The sequence below is a fragment of the Alexandromys fortis genome, unplaced genomic scaffold (genome assembly GCF_014885135.2).
Source record: "Alexandromys fortis isolate MF-2015 unplaced genomic scaffold, M_Fortis_MF-2015_v1.1 scaffold_48, whole genome shotgun sequence".
In the NCBI taxonomy this organism is placed as follows: Eukaryota; Metazoa; Chordata; class Mammalia; order Rodentia; family Cricetidae; genus Alexandromys; species Alexandromys fortis.
Genome location: NW_026067947.1, coordinates 10429204 through 10445112, shown reverse-complemented (window position 1 = coordinate 10445112; position 15909 = coordinate 10429204). Strand labels below are relative to the sequence as shown.

The 15909-nt window shown below is 40.5% G+C and overlaps 1 protein-coding gene across 3 annotated transcripts in view; it reads right to left on the bottom strand.

The window, feature by feature from the left end:
• LOC126506109 (contactin-4) overlaps positions 1–15909 on the bottom strand; it is a 997903-nt gene that overhangs the window by 24079 nt on the left and 957915 nt on the right. For all 3 annotated transcript variants that reach the window (XM_050149411.1, XM_050149413.1, XM_050149412.1), the window contains 2 exons: positions 7944–8119; positions 3164–3284 (listed from right to left, as the gene is read on the bottom strand). In XM_050149411.1, the coding sequence (XP_050005368.1) occupies positions 3164–3284; positions 7944–8119 (297 nt within the window). The remainder of the gene's footprint in view (positions 1–3163; positions 3285–7943; positions 8120–15909) is intronic.

The window sequence follows — 15909 nt, the reverse complement described above, 5'->3', positions numbered from 1 at the left end:
ACAGCCTGCATTCTCTTTGCTTCTTTAACAATCTCTTTCCGAGATTCACAGGTGAGGCTAAATTTATCTTCCCCACCACCACCACTCCCGAATGAAATGTCTCCAAATGTGTATGCTGGAGCTGATTAATTTTCCATGGTGACATTTCAGCATGGCAGTCTAATGTCACCTAGACGGAGCTGAGGTAACCTTTGGTCTTTTACTCCTAATAACCAGGGGAAGTCCAGAAGACAATATATGCTCCTCTGGATCTGACCAGTGTTCTTCTCCTCAGATTCCACCCCTTTTCTTTGTGACTGTTGTTCGGGAGCCTTTAGAACTACTGCAAATAGAATAGTCTTCCCTTTCAACAGCTCAGAGAATCAAATCAATAGGAAGTATGTGAGCCCTTTGTGGCTGCTGAGTAGGAAGAAAGTGAAGGGGTGGCATGGACCTGTCACTGGAGGGGCTTCTCTCAATCTTTATCTTTCTGTCACCTGTCCCCACCAGTGCGTGGCTGCACTCTTGGGGAGTGTTGACTTCATTGAAGCAAAATTGGACCCTTCTTTCAAAACAACAACAAAATGTCCACTGAGCAAACTGTAACATGTTTTTGTCACACGACAAGGACAGCTATTTTGATGCCAGAGTCTGCTTTTCACTCAGGGAGGGGGCCCTTGCTAGAGACAATGAGATAGCTGCAGATTAAGTGAAGCAGCACCAGGGAATTAAAGAATCCGGAGTCAACACCATCCAAACCCTCACTTGTTCCAAATGGGAAAACCTCTACAGGCTAGTGCAATGCATTTCTGTCTCCCTACTGCAATACACATAAATGATGCAAGGGCAGAGCAAGAGGAGATAAAATGAAAAATTGTGGCTTTAAATGTCATATTACTTTATTGGCCTTATTAACTGATTAGGCTAGAGTTTCTTTTAGACTGCGCTTGCAAATTCCTCTCGGTATCTAGTGCTATTTTCTGTGAAATGAAGTATACAATATCATTTCAGAACTTCAAGTTCTACTGAGTTAAATATTTATTAGTCTAATTTATTGGTTTTTAAACTGCTGATCTGAACATTATCCTAATTAAATAGAGGATAAATTACCAGCAATAGAATTCTTTTGTCCCTAAGGGGAGAGCAGATTAGCTTTGGTGTGTTTTTAAAATGGAAATAAACACATTTCTATAAGTGACTCTATAGGCAGCTCTACCTAAGTTGAGAATATAATTTTTAAATTTTTTTTTAATTTAACCTTTATCTACAGCATGTCTCGAGTTCTTTTTAGATAATTAGCACATAACTAGAGCAGTCATAATGGGAATGCAGTTTTTCTTTAACCTTTCTTGACAATTAAGTCGCTAATTCCTAGGCATTTTCCCCTCACACCTGCCGGGGGCATACAGCGATACTTTCTATTGATTCTCAGAAGACCTCATTCCCTGTGTCCTTAGGTTCACCCTGACTCCAATTCTGATCCAGGATTTGTAATTTAGGTTCAGGTGGCTGGCCAAAATTTACATTCCCAACATTTAGGAATTCTGATTAATGAGTTTAGAGGCATCAGATTATTTTGATGCTTTGGATTGATTGCCTTTTATTTGCTTGCTTCTTTATTCGGCAGAGTTTGGTGTGTACTCTGAGCAAAGGTCACACCATGGAGTATCATCTTCACCTTGATTGCCAGTTTCCAACTTAAAAAAAAAAACCCTTTTAGGTTCCCCAAACTTTCAATTTTCATTTTATTTTCCATTTTTATGGGCTAAAGATGACTCAGTGGTTAAGAACACCAGTTGCTCTTCTGCAGGATCAGTGTTCAATTCCCAGAATCCATATTGTGGCCTACAGCTAGCTCGCTGTTGCTCCAAACCCTGGGGATCTACCACCCTCTTCTGGCCTCCATGTGCACTGCACACATATGGTGCATAGATAAAACACCCATCAGCCCAAAATATAATTTTCTTTTCCCTGTTGGTTTGGTGTGGTGGTACACATCTGAGATTCCAGCACTTGAACAGATGAGGCAAGAAAGTCGTGAGTTTGAAGCCAGCCTAAGCTGTGCAACCATCGCTCTTTCAAAATGAAAAATCTTAGAAATCCTAAATTCCTTTTGTAAGTTGATTTGAAGCCTAGAATTTTCTTTAGCTGGTGGACTCATTCAGGGTAACCATGGCTGAAATATTTAATGTAGTTCCTGTAGTAGTACTAAGAATCTCATTAGGGTCCACATTCTGTATGGAGTGTTTTCCTATTTACTATAGTCTAGGCAAGTGTTTTCTCATCAAGCCATACTTTAAAATCATGGCAGCCTTGTCAGAACACGGTCCAGGAATGGGGTTGTGTGACAATTCTGAGTTCTTGTGAGAAAACAGTAATCTTGTGATTTTACCTTCTTCAAATCACAGTATTGTTCTTAGCATGTGTTTTTCTGCTTCTTACAGGTTTTTCAGATAGAAGTCAGTTTATTTCAGATTACTCATTATTTCTTGATAGGGTTATTCAATTAAATGTTTACATGTCTCTATAAAAAACATGTTTTTGCTGCATATGGCATGTCCTCATGACTGTATATAGCTAGAACTCATGAAACCTTTACTTAGGTGACCTTCCTTAACCCTTAGAGTATTTATTGTCTGATGCTCCGAATAAAGTTGGGTATTGCATGAGACTTTAGTCTGCCTCATGTATTGGCTCCATTCTCCCAGATCCTGTGGCCTCCAAAGTAGTAAACACAGCCTTAATAATTTTGGAAAAAATGAGTTTACTTAATCCCCTGCTATCCCACTAACATAAAACACTAATGTGGTTCAGTCCCAAGGAAACACAGAAGAGTTAGTTGGATCGCTTTTTTAACTAATTGTTTGGTTAATCTAAAGTTATTCTAGAGCATCCTGTCAACTCAGAAGTCCTAACTGGGACAGTCAATAGGAGTTCATTTCAGTAGGAAAGCCGAACCTACTTAGTGCACTTTCTGGTTATTCATTCATTACCCATCTTTTATGAAAAAATACATGTTTGAAAAACTATAGACTGTTAACCACTATGCAAAATGATTAGCTTATTCCTCTTTTTTTTAAACATAATTCAAAAGCATTGAGGCTTTATGTTGCTGTGGTAGAGTTTATATATATTGAAAGGGCAAAAAGCAAGCAATATAGAAACAAAAATAGAAGTCCAATACCTCTTACAATCAGGTCGGCAGTGGCAGAGAGTTTGTCCACACTTGTTTGGACCATGCAGACATATTTCCCAGCATGCTTCAGTTGGATGTTTCGGATCATCAAATCACCAGCTGAATCCTGCTGATAAAGTAGAGGAAAGTGGCTACAATTACTTTTTAATGAGCCCTAAATATCATTATCACATGAAGGACACTATGACTAATGGATTTATTTTACACCGGCTGATGAAAACATTAGTGATGCAAGCCATGGCTATTAAAACTATGTGAGCCAGCCTGAGAGATAAGAGCACCAGTGTTTTCAGAGAGCTTATCTTCCACAGGAGCTCAGGTGTCTGGATCAGTCTCCTATTCCTGCTGGCATCACTCAAAGTTACACAACATGGTTTTTGATTGAGCCTTATGGGTTCCCTTCAGAATGCTCTAAGTCTATTGCTGGTGCTTGCATTCTGAGACGCTGAGATTCTATATTTGGAAAGGGGAGGCAAATCTACGTTCAGAGGCACCTGCATTTTTCTGCAGAAACCTGTCTTGCAGCCAGCATTTTGATTGCTCTCAGGTTTGAATTAAAGGATTTTGAAGGCCAGACTCTCTAAGGAAATCTTGAATCATCTAGTGTGGAATAGTGCTAATTTGTTTTCTAAATGCCAAATGCATGTTTGATTAGCAGATGAATGGGACTAATTACATCCTAGTATGGATGCCTGTGTGCCCCACAACCGTTTCCACACTGCCCACCAGAAAATGACTTTTCATAAATACAAAGTGATCTCTCCACTAGACTGCTCTACCTTGGAGCTTGGTTTTATTCCCTGGATATTGAGAAGCTTGGAGAAAAAAGCAGTGACCACTTCGTAGGTTAGGCTAGAAATGTTTCCTTCTTTCAGAATCCAAACTACAAAACAGGAAGTTTTTTCGGGGTATAAGCTAGCCAGGCGACCAGGAGTTGGGAGCGGCAGGAACGCAGCCCGCAGCTTCCACAACAGAAGAGAAAACTTTGAGGTAAAGAGGCTAGACAACTTTCTATAAGCTACATATGTAGCAAAAGACAGTTCCAATCCTTGTTGTTTCCTGTGCATGCACATACATGTTTGTGTGTGTGTTGGTGCATGTATGTGATGGGTGCATGGAGAGAAGAATAAAACCTCAGGTGTCATTTCTCAGGTACCACCTACATTGTTGTTTGTTACAATGTCTCTTATTGGCCTAAATCTTGCCAAGTAGATGAGACTGGCAGGCAAACCAGCTCAAGAAATCTGCCTAACTCTGTTTCCTTGGCATCGGAAAAACAAGCATAGTCTACCATGCCTTTTTGTTGTTGTTGTTGTTTTGCTTTTGTTTTTGTTTTTTAAGGCACGGTTTCTCTGTAGCTTTGGAGCCTGTTTTGGAACTAGCTCTTGTAGACCAGGCTGGCCTTGAACTCACAGAGATCTACCTAATATGAGTTCTGGGGGAGTGAATTTAGGTTCTGTGCTCAGCAGACCAGCATTTACCACTGAGCCACCTCCCAGACCCATCCCTTGTTAGTGATAGCAATTATATACTTCCCTCCACAGGGAAGAATTTATCCCTATTTGAAAGCAACGTGTTAGCTGGGCGGTGGAGGCACTTGCCTTTAATCCCAGGACTCAGGAGGCAGAGGCAGGCAGATAAATATCTGTGAGTTTAAGGGCAGTTTGGACTACAGAGTGGATTCCAGAGCAGCCAACCCCCCCCCCAGCCGCTGAAGAAAATACCCCAAAAGCAAGCAAGCAACAAGTACTCAGTATCTTCTTTTGTTTCAGTTAAACAGGGTCACACTCGCATTTACTGAGGGTGAGGACAAAGTCAGGAGCACCAATTGTTGCAAGTAAGATTAGGAGAAGAAAGGCAGGAGTATGTCTGGAGGAGGAGATGCAGTCTGGGGACCTAATTGTTTGGGGGCCACCCCTGCTGTGTGACTTCATCTAAGTCTCTTAATCTGTCTGCCTCTCAGTTTATTGGCCTTTCAGAGAAGGATGCGTTTCCTGCCGTGCTGTGTAGTGAGAATCAGATGAGACTGAAGGCCTGTGAGAAATCCCTTCACAGACTGTGAAGCATGGAATAAATTTAAACCTGGCCGTGATCAATTTTCTTTGTGAAACAATCATGCCAAAGACCTTAAGTCCAACTCTGAAAACTCTGTCTCAGAAAAGCTGAGACATTTTTGTCTGAACACTGTTTCACTTATAACACTGTGTTCTCATCCGATTCCACCATCTACTGATCACACCTCAGTCTAAAACAATGGGAAAATAATTACTAACCTATTTCATAGGGTTCCCGTGAGAATTGAGGAGCGAATATAGAATAAGGTGATTGATAAATGGTTAGGTACTTTGCAAGTAATAGGAATCAGCATTATGAACCTAAAATAGGTCACATATTGGGACTTAAAATAGAGATGTAAATAAAAACTAAGCCTAGTGATGGAAATGTGTAGAGGGATGGGAAATCATATTGGTTTTAAGGTGAATGACATATTTACTTTAAAATGGAAGCCATATTGACTTTAAGGTAGAAGCAATGTTGATTTTAAGGCGGAAGATCTATTGGCATTAAAGAAATATTTGCACTGTCTCAGTGATTCATCCTATTCACTAGGGGATGAGTGTCAAAGAAACTTAGTTTGGCACATCACAACCTGTTTTCACATTTTTTGGTTGTGACCGGGAGTGTGTCTTAGCTATTCTTAAATTTTAGTGAGGTTTATAGCTTTGAAATCAAACTGAGAAAAACCTTAGTGTGAGAAATGAAGGAGTCTCACAGAGCGAGGCTGTTCTGTCCCTTAGAAATACCCAGATCCAACTGTTACTGTGGTTTACGTTTACGTTCCAGCCAAACAGAACAAAAGACTAGCAGTGTATCCGATCCCTACTCCAACTGTGGCCTCCGTTCTTTTCTGAAAGAGCACTGGGGGACACGAGAGAACGACAAAACAAGAGCTTTCCAAAATACCAAACAGGCTGAGCCTATCTGCCATTACTTCTTCGGCTAGCTTGGGAAGCGCAAACTCAAATGGGTCTGAGCTCAGAATGGCACATGCTTAGCTCAACTGTGAAATCCTGCTTACACCTCCCAATGAAAGGCTGCCTCAAACTCGGCTGCTTTTGCTTCTGCTTTCTGAATGCTGGGATTACAGGTGTGTGCCACTAAAGACAGCTGAATGAGCGCACTTCTGTGGATGCGAAGTATCCCTTGGTTCTTTGTTCCATTAAGACATCTCCCTCTGCGTCTCAGATGAAAAGGCACATAATGGCTACTAGTTCTGATTGGCCAGGGATCTTTTTAAGTCATCAACCATCAATCCTTTCTAATTAGCTCCTGAAATTCTCCAAAATCATACTTTTCATATCAACTTTGCCTAAAGTTGGTTTTAATGTGGAAAACAACTATTCAATAGTTGATGAAGGGATTTCTCAGCATATACAGCCCTGTTACTACAATTAATATTAGCCTTCTTTCAGAGTATATAGCCATTAGAGTTTTAAAAGTATTTCTTTTTGTGGTAGGCATGGGGCTAAGCACATTTTTAGCTTTTAAAGCATTGGATATCAATGGTTTAATTCACCAGTGGTTCAGTGAAGCAGAATCTCTCTCACTAAGCTGGGCTACATGAAAGAGGTCCAGAAGGGTTAATCATGGAAATGTTACCCAGCCTTATTCAACCAATATTCCAAGAGAGAATTCCTAACAAACAGAGGCATCCACTGGTGTAATGAATTAACTTCTCTCCCGTGTATCCAAAGTGATATCATCCTTGGGAGAATTGAGAGAATAGTCACTCAAATCCCTTTTAGTGTTCTGCAACTCAAACTCTAACAAACTAAGCATGCATGTAATGGATAGAATTATTACAACAGTTAGGTGGAAAATATATCCCGGTAATCCCATGGAAGGAGTTGTTGGCTTCAGGGCATTTATATTCCCCCTAACGAGATACACAGGAGCTGAGATGGGAAAGTCAGTAAATCCCGTTTCTACGGCAGTTGAGGGAGGGAAGGGCTTTTCAAATCATGGCCCCAGTTTTATACTCTGGTGCTTTCTGATTAGGCCTTCCCAGAAGGTGCTCTTCAGAGGGAGTATTCATTACGTGTAGAGCTGTGATAATGCAGAGAAATAATTGTTGAAAAAGTTTGTGATAGAGACAATTGTTCCTAGATGTAACCTTTTCTTGGCACATATTCAATGATAATGTATAGTGTACTGAAGTGTAAGGCATTTCAAAAATTGAAGCATTTGGATTTGGACTCCATGAGACGATGAATCACCTCAGTGTATTTGCAGAATCAAGAGAATAAGTGCCAACTTTATGATGATGACTCTCCCATAAGAGCCCAGAGGACTCCAATAGCAACCTGAAGGCATATAAGGAAATTATTTTTAAGGTACTTTATTTGGGGACATATTATATAATATGAGAGTAGAGTTTGGGCTGGGAGGCTCAAAATTGAGTCATGTCATTTAGCAGTTGTAGAGAAAAGTCACTCCATATAACTCTTATGAACCTCATTTTCCTTCTTCACATACAGCAGTCAACAGCTAACCTGACATCAGGTTTGTTATGCATGCTATGGATGACATCAGTGACTGTGTAAGTGATGCAGAAAGGAGCAGGAAGTAACCCACAGCTCTGGGAAATAAGATGCTTCAACAACAGCTTTCCATTTGTTTCCAAGTTAATGTGAACAAAATTGTTTGGGTCAGTTAACAGAACTTGTGGTGTGCTGTTTCTTACAGATAGCACGGCATTGGTACTTACCCCTCCAACTCTTTCAAAGTGGTCTCCATCTTTGTCGAAGTCTATCAAGTGTCCATTAAATGACCAAGTAAACACAATGTCCAGGGAGTGATCATGTGTCACCTGGCATGGAAGAACAATGCTTTCTCCAACAGTGACATCCATGCTGGAAGGGGGAACCATCACTTTTGTTGGGTCTGGAATTTGAAAAAAAAAAAAAAAAACAAGGGCCATGGATGTGGCTTAGTAGTAAAGTGTTCTCCTTGCATATATATGTAACGCCTTAATTTCAATCTCCAGAGCCTCCAAACTCCCCTTTGCCCTCACACAAAACAAACAGCAACAGCAGTGATATGGTGTATGTGGAAACATAGTGTAGAAGTTGTGGAACCTGGAGCAGAAGGGAAGCAGTTGGTTTGGTGAACTCATCCTTCTTAAGTTGACATCAACCAGCTTCAGTCACCTGAGAGCCCAGATTCAGATACAGGGCTATTTTCAATATAAAAAGATGAAGCCTCTCACTATGCATATATAGAATTCAGCCCAAGAGCCATGCGGTGATATCTCTGGAGACAAGCATACAAGGGCCCACTGGCTGGCAGCTACTCTGAAAGATGCTGTTTTTAAAAGGTTTGCACATCTCTCTGGGCTCACTAAAAGCTATATCTCTGTTCGTACCTATATACTGTCATGTCTAAAGGGAACTCCATTCTGGAGGTTAGACAAATGCCAGCATTCCTAAGGAACTGGCGAATCCAGTTCCTGCCAAACAAAGGAACCATTTCCCTTATGACTGGCAGAAGGGACAAATGGCTGTGTAAGGTACCTATTAGCATACCAAAGAGCATGCTGACCTGCAGCCTCCCTCAGTATCACAAGTGCCTGCTACACATTTCATAGTCAATACCAACATCCTAGCCCTTCTCACCTCCTGCTCTACCCCAAACTTCCACAGTTCATGGGCTTCCTCCCACAAGCTATGCTTTCTCCTTATAACCCTGGTATTTCTGCTGTCCCTTCTCTTTTGTCCACAAGCTCTTTGTCTTCCTCTCTCACACAATCCTGGTTCTCTCATGGCCAGGACCAGTCTGCTGGCCTCATGTAATTTACTACTCTCTCTCTCTGCTCTGTATTCTTCCAGATGTCTCTGGCCATACTCTCTCGTATCTACAATAAAAACCCTTCCTCTTAACGGTAACATGGAGTAGTCATGTCTACTCACATGTAATCAGGAAAATCCATGTAATTTGAAATGTGTTCTACTTTTCATTTTATATATTTTTTTATTGAAAAAAATTTCCGCCTCCTCCCTGCCTCCCATTTCCCTCCCCCTCCCCCTATTCTTCTCTCCTCTCCCCTCCCCCCTCTCTTCTCCTCCCTCTCCAGTCCAAAGAGCAGTCAGGGTTCCCTGCCCTATGAGAAGTCCAAGGTCCTCCCCCTCCATCCGGGTCTAGAAAAGTGAGCATCCAAACAGGCTAGGCTCCCACACAGCCAGTACATGCAGTAGGATCAAAACCCAGTGCCATTGTTCTTGGCTTCTCATCAGCCCTCATTGTCTGCCATGTTTAGAGAGACCGGTTTTATCCCATGCTTTTTCAGTCCCAGTCCAGCTGGCCTTGATGAGCTCCCAATAGATCAGTTCCACTGTCACAGTGGGTGGGTGCACCCCACGCGGTCCTGACTTCGTTGCTCATGTTCTCCCTCCTTCTGCTCCTCATTTGGACCTTGGGAGCTCAGTGTACTGCAGAAACTACTTTTCATTTTTTTTGTTGTCATTGTAAAAGTAATTAGTGTTTTAGTATAGCAAATTGAGAGGAATATTCAGAGTCAGGGCAATAAAATAAAGCAAGCAATTCCCATACAAAGTGAAATCAAACCATGTCCACATAAAACTTCTGCTATCTCTTGATGTCAGCAGAAGGCTGAGAAGTAGGGAGACTTATTTCCATTTAGGTAGAATTTCCCTCCATTTTCAGGCTCATCATTTTTCAGTTGTTTTGTTTTTCATCATCGTAAGCATGACAAAGGAAACACCCCTCCGCCAAAACCAGGGCCTTAAATCAGACCCAGGGCTTCAAGAAACCTGTTGTCCATCGAATTCAGAAAGGAGCTATCACCCATCACAAACTCTGGAACCAGGTCAGAAAAAAAAAATAGGCAATTTGTCTTTAAGTTACACCCTGAAGTTTATTAAGGAAAAAAAAAAAAAGAAAGAGAAGAAAAAGCAGTTTCTGGGCCTGGCTTCACCAGGTCCTCCCTCCTCCCTACTGTCCACAACAAAAAGCTGATTCTCAGACTCTGCACAATGTTGCTCTGCCCCCTTTCATACTGAGCCTCAGGGTTTGGGGTGCCAACCTCACAAACCAAAGAAGTTCTAAGATTATTCCGAGGTAGAATTGAGGCTATTCCTTTTCCATTGACTTATTTCTTACATCTGGTGCAGATAAAGCACCCCACTCCTTCCAACTTAATATGCATTTGCTTGTATCTTCATGAAGCTATTTTATAATCTGCATAATATATCAATTTATAGCTTTCTACTTTGAAACTAGTAGTCATCTTAAGAAATTTTATTACAAATATAATCATAAAGGTAATGAATACCATGAGGAAGGTAAAAATCTGTATATTGTTTCTCCAAAATAAAGAATATTACTTTTGGGTCTGGAATAATGGCTTAGTGCTTAAGACCATGTATTCTTCCAAAGGATCAGATTGTTCTGAGCATTCCTGTCAGGCAGGAGACAATCACCTAGCTCCAGGGGTATCTACTGACTCTTCCCACATGCATGCAAACACACATACATAATTGAAACAAATACTTTTAAAAGAATATTAGTTTTCAATGTTACTCTTTACATTTTTGTTTTAATTGGGTTGTGTAGTGGCATTTCATTTGTATTTTAATAAATAAAGCTTGGCTGAGGATCAGAGAGTAAAACAGCCCCACTTGTTAGCCTTACAGACCAGGACTGGTAACATACACATTTAATCTCAGTAGCCACATTGGTTGCCACAGAAATTGGGCAGTGCATGCCTTTAATCCCAGCCCTAGAGAGGAATATAAAACAGGAGGAGAGAGCTCGCAGTCACAGTCTCATTCTGAGATTTCCTGGAGGCAGGATCACCATTTTCCAGGTGAGGTTGAGGTAAGAGCCAGTGATAGGCCGCTTTGCTTTTCTGATCTTTAGGTCAAACCCCAATTTCTGTATCTGAGTTTCTATCAGTTATGCTTCAGGGTTGTAACAGGCTTGCTTAGCAGAGATTTGTCAACTTCCAACCCACACGTGGTTCAACAGGGTTTCATAAATAATGTCAGATAATACAATGATAATAAGCAATATGGATTCAACATAGTGCCCAGGTACATGCCTCCTGAATGAAATCTGTATTCAGTCACACTCATCAAATGCCCATAAAGTAAACCAAAATGAATAATTTGCAAGCAAGATTAAACCAAATCTACCACCATAATCAACAACAGAGAGAACAAAAATTAAGTATCCTTCATATTTATAGGACTATGTTTCAGTTTATGAGATATATAAACACTTATTAAAAAGAACTGCTTGGGTTAAAATCACTCTGGTAGGAAAAAATATACAATGGCAAAAAAGAAAGCATCTTCAACAAATAGTGCTGGCATAACTGAATGTCGACACGTAGAAGACTGCAAATGGATCCATACCTATCACCCTGCACTAAACTCAAGTCCAAGATGATGAAAGACCTCAAAAATAAATCCAGTTACATTAACTCTGATAGAAGAGAAAGTGGAAAATACCCTTGAACACAATGGCATAGGAGACAACTTCCTGAATAGAACACCAATAGCATAAACACTATGATTGACAATTAATAAATGGGGCCTCATAAAACTGAAAAGCTTCTTCTGTAAGGCAAAGAACAGCTGCCAGAATGGCTAAGATCAAACCCACAAATGATAGCTTATGATGGAGAGGATGTGGAGCAAGGGGAAAACGCCTCCATTGCTGTGGGAGTGTAAATTTGTACAGCCACTTTGGAAATCAATATGGCATTTCAGAAAATTAGGACTCATCTGTCTCAATACCCAGTTATACCACTACTGGGGTATGACCCCAGCTAATCCTAACAATAGTGGATACGTAGCCTGAGCTGGCCTTCTCCTATGATCAAATTGGTGCCTATTCCATTGTCATCAGAGAGCCTTCATCTAGTAACTAGTGGAAACAGATGTAGAGACCCATAGCCAAAGGTTAGACCAACCTCAGGGAATCCTGCTGAAGAGAGGGAGGAAGGGTTGCAGGAGCCAGAGGAGTCAGGACTTTATAAGAAAACGCACAGTATCAACTAGCCTGGGTCATAGGAACTCTCAGAGTCTGAACCAGCAACCAGGGAGCCTGCATGGGACTGATTCTCTACATATAGATGACAGTTGTGTAGCTTGGTCTAATAAAGGAAGCAGGGCTTGACCTAATGCTTTGATTGGCTTTTGTTAACCTATTCATCATACTGAGTTGCCTTACCTAGACTTAATACAGGGGAGGTGCTTAGTCTTACTGCAACTTGATATGTTATGTTTTGTTGATACCTATGGGTGGCCAATCCATTTTTGAAGAGAAACATGGCCTCCTTCTTCTTTCCTAGCCCATTTATCTTCCAGATAGCACCCCTCCGTGACCCTGTAGTAACTGATTGCAGGGTGGGTTACAACCCCTAGACTGAGTAACCCACCCAAGGCAATCGACAATTTCCCTCTTGCCAGTGAATATTATTTGCAAATAACTTCTTGATTTGGGGTGGGAACCCATGTCTACTCCCCTCTCTCTGTTAGAACTATGTCTGGTTTAAACCTGTGCAGACCTTGTCAATATACTGGTGCACACATAAGTGTGTGTTTACAAAGTGTTTCAAGGACATCGTATATGGATGGAGGAGCCTGATGGAATAATGACAGTCAATCCCAAGACCCTTAGCACTGTTTAGCGCTCTGCATAGTTTAATCTCATTTATTAATAATAAATACCACTATTATTTGTCTAATAGACAAGTGGACTGTTGCCCGAGAGTGGTTAAGAAGCTGTGTGTTGTACTATTCTGCCTGCCTTCATAGCTGAGAGCATGAGATCCATGCACAACTCTTTCAGATTGCAAGGCTAAGGGCAAAGGACAGCAATTTGCAGTCTTTATTATGTGTAGAGTACTGAAGATGGTTGAGTGCAGAAAGGAGTCTAAGAGTGTCTGCCACAGGATACAAAGAGAGCTGTAAAGGTAGGTAACTGGCAGTGAGCCCTAAAATGCTGTCTCTAGTGGGAAGTCTACATACCAAACGTAGGAGAGTAGAGTCAACCATCCAGGCATTTAAAACCTGACCTTTGGGTTATCACCAAGGATTCTGCACAAATCCCAAATTCTACATGCATTTAAAATTGCGTGTTTGTGTGTATGTTTTTGTCTTTGTATAACTTCTCTTCCTCTGTGTTGAAAATTGACCTCATGACTTTGCATACCCTGTAGTATAGAGTCACATTCCCAACACCTTCAGAGATCTGGGACAGATTTTTATTAATGAAACTCTAATGCCTGTTAACCAATGATCAGTTGGGTTTCTTACATACAGGATTCTGCTGGCCCTGTTGTAGTCCTGACAACAGCTAATTCATCAGTTTGCTGCTTGTTGCCAATTCATGCTCTGAGCTCTGCAGTAGCAGTGATCAACGTGAAGTAAGTCATGCATGTCCACACAGCAGAGAGGTCTCCCAGGGACTGGAGAAGATTAAACTAAGGAGTTTGAAAACCTCATTAGGTCCTTGGGTTTTTATCAGTGTTTAATTTTTCAGCAACTTTCATTTACTGTGTTAGGAATTCTGATGCTTTTGATTAATTTCCTTAAATTTGAATAAAACTGCTGTACACAAATAAACAGATGGCTTCTTGCCAAAACAAACTGTCTCCCTTCCTTTGGTTTTAATCTATCAAGATCACAAAGGACCTTTTTTATTTATGACTTTTGTTTTGACAACTCACTCTCACTGTTTGTTGTTCCATGCACAGAGTTCTCAGAGGCAATTAGAGCTCAAGATGCTGTTTGAATCTGGTCACAATTATGTGACAACAGTAAACAGGACCAATAGCACCCAGGAACAAATGTTCTATAGTTGTTTCCCGTTTTCAACCCGGAGAGTGACGGATCCAGGACTCTAGAACACTGATGCTGACTGACATTTATTTACTGACTGCTGAAGCTACTAAGAGTTTGCAGAAATTATTTTATTTCCTGCAGTGTTTTCTAAATAAACGAAGTGCTTTGTTCCAGTTTAACAAGCACAGGGAACAGTTAATCATTAGACAATCAGATTAACAAATGGATGTGAACATGATAATACATACCCAAGCCATTTTATATGCTGACTTGGTGATGCTGGAAAAAACATTCTAAATTAGAATTATCTGTAGAAACAAGCGGTTATGGTCATATACCTACACAATTTTGATTATGAAATAAGCACTCCCCACATCAGTGAGGTTATGAAATCAACCCAGATGTCCATTATCAGATGAATAGGTAAAGAATAAAGAAAATGTCGTATGGAGTTTTGACTGGTCATAAAAACAGAATAAAATTACACTATTCGAAAAGAAATGGATGGAACCATCTTGTTAAGTTGCCTAAGCCAGCCTCATAAAGGCAGGTATCCACATGTCTTCTCTTGGGTATGGAATCTAGGTTTAATAATAGTAATAATGGTATATAAAGAGCTGGGCATGGTGCCATACTCTTTTAAGCTCAGTCCTTAGGAGGCAGAGGCAGCCAGATCTCTGTGAGTTCAAGGCTATTTTTGTCTACAGAGTGAGTTCCAGGACGTCCAGGACTATAGAAATTCCATGTCTCAATGTGTGTGTGTGTGAATATATATACATATATATGTTGTGGAAAGGAAGAGAAACAAAAAGAAGGCAGGGAAGGACATGAGAGGGTAATGTGGATTGAATATTACCAATGATACACACATATAAAAAAGTTGTAATAAAATGAATCATTTTTCAGTGAATATACACTAATTAAAAAACACTTTGGGCCCATGGGATAATAATCACATTTAAAAACTATTTTTTAATAGTGGGTGAGTATAGGTGTGCATATACCTAGTATACACGTAGAGGTAAAAAAGACAATTTTGGGTGTCAATCTTTGCTTTCTACCTTGTTTGAGGCAGGTGTCTTTGTTATTAGTCTGTGCACACCTGACTTCTGTCCTGTGAGCCTCTGGGGTGCCTTCTATCCCCACATCCTATCATACAGCAGAAGTCTGGAATTATAAGCACACTACAAAATGCAGCTTTATGTGTGTTTGGGGATTTAAATTTAGGTCCTCATGTTTGTATGGTAAACAGTTTACCCACTGAACCATCTCCCTAAGCCCAATGATTCTAGTTTTGATGTTGTTTTCTGCATGTCACATCTTCCACTTCACTTTATAATTTCTTGTTGACAGAGATCTGTCCTGCCCTGTCCCATAAGCCGTTCAGTCCCAAAGAAACACACAGAGGCCTACATTAGTTATAAATGGGTTGGTCTATTAGTTCAGGCTTCTTATTAACTCGTTTACCTTACATTAACCCATAATTCTTGTCTGTGTTAGCCACATGGCTTGGTACTTTTATCAGTGAGGCATTCTCATCTTGTGTCCTCTGGGTCTGGGTGACAACTGCAGACTGAGCCTTTTCTCTACCCAGAATCCTCCTATTCTGGTCATCCTGCCTCCAATCAGTCTTTTTATTAAACCAATACAAGATCATTGTCTCACAGCAAGTTCTTCTTCTTCTTCTTCTTCTTTTTTTTTTTTTTTGCGTCCCCCACCGCCAGGCAACACAGAATCTCTCTTTTTTATTTTATTTATTTATTTATTATTTTATTTATTTATTTATTTATTTATTTATTTATTATGTATACAATATTCTGTCTGTATGCCTGAAGGCCAGAAGAGGGCGCCAGACCTCCTTAC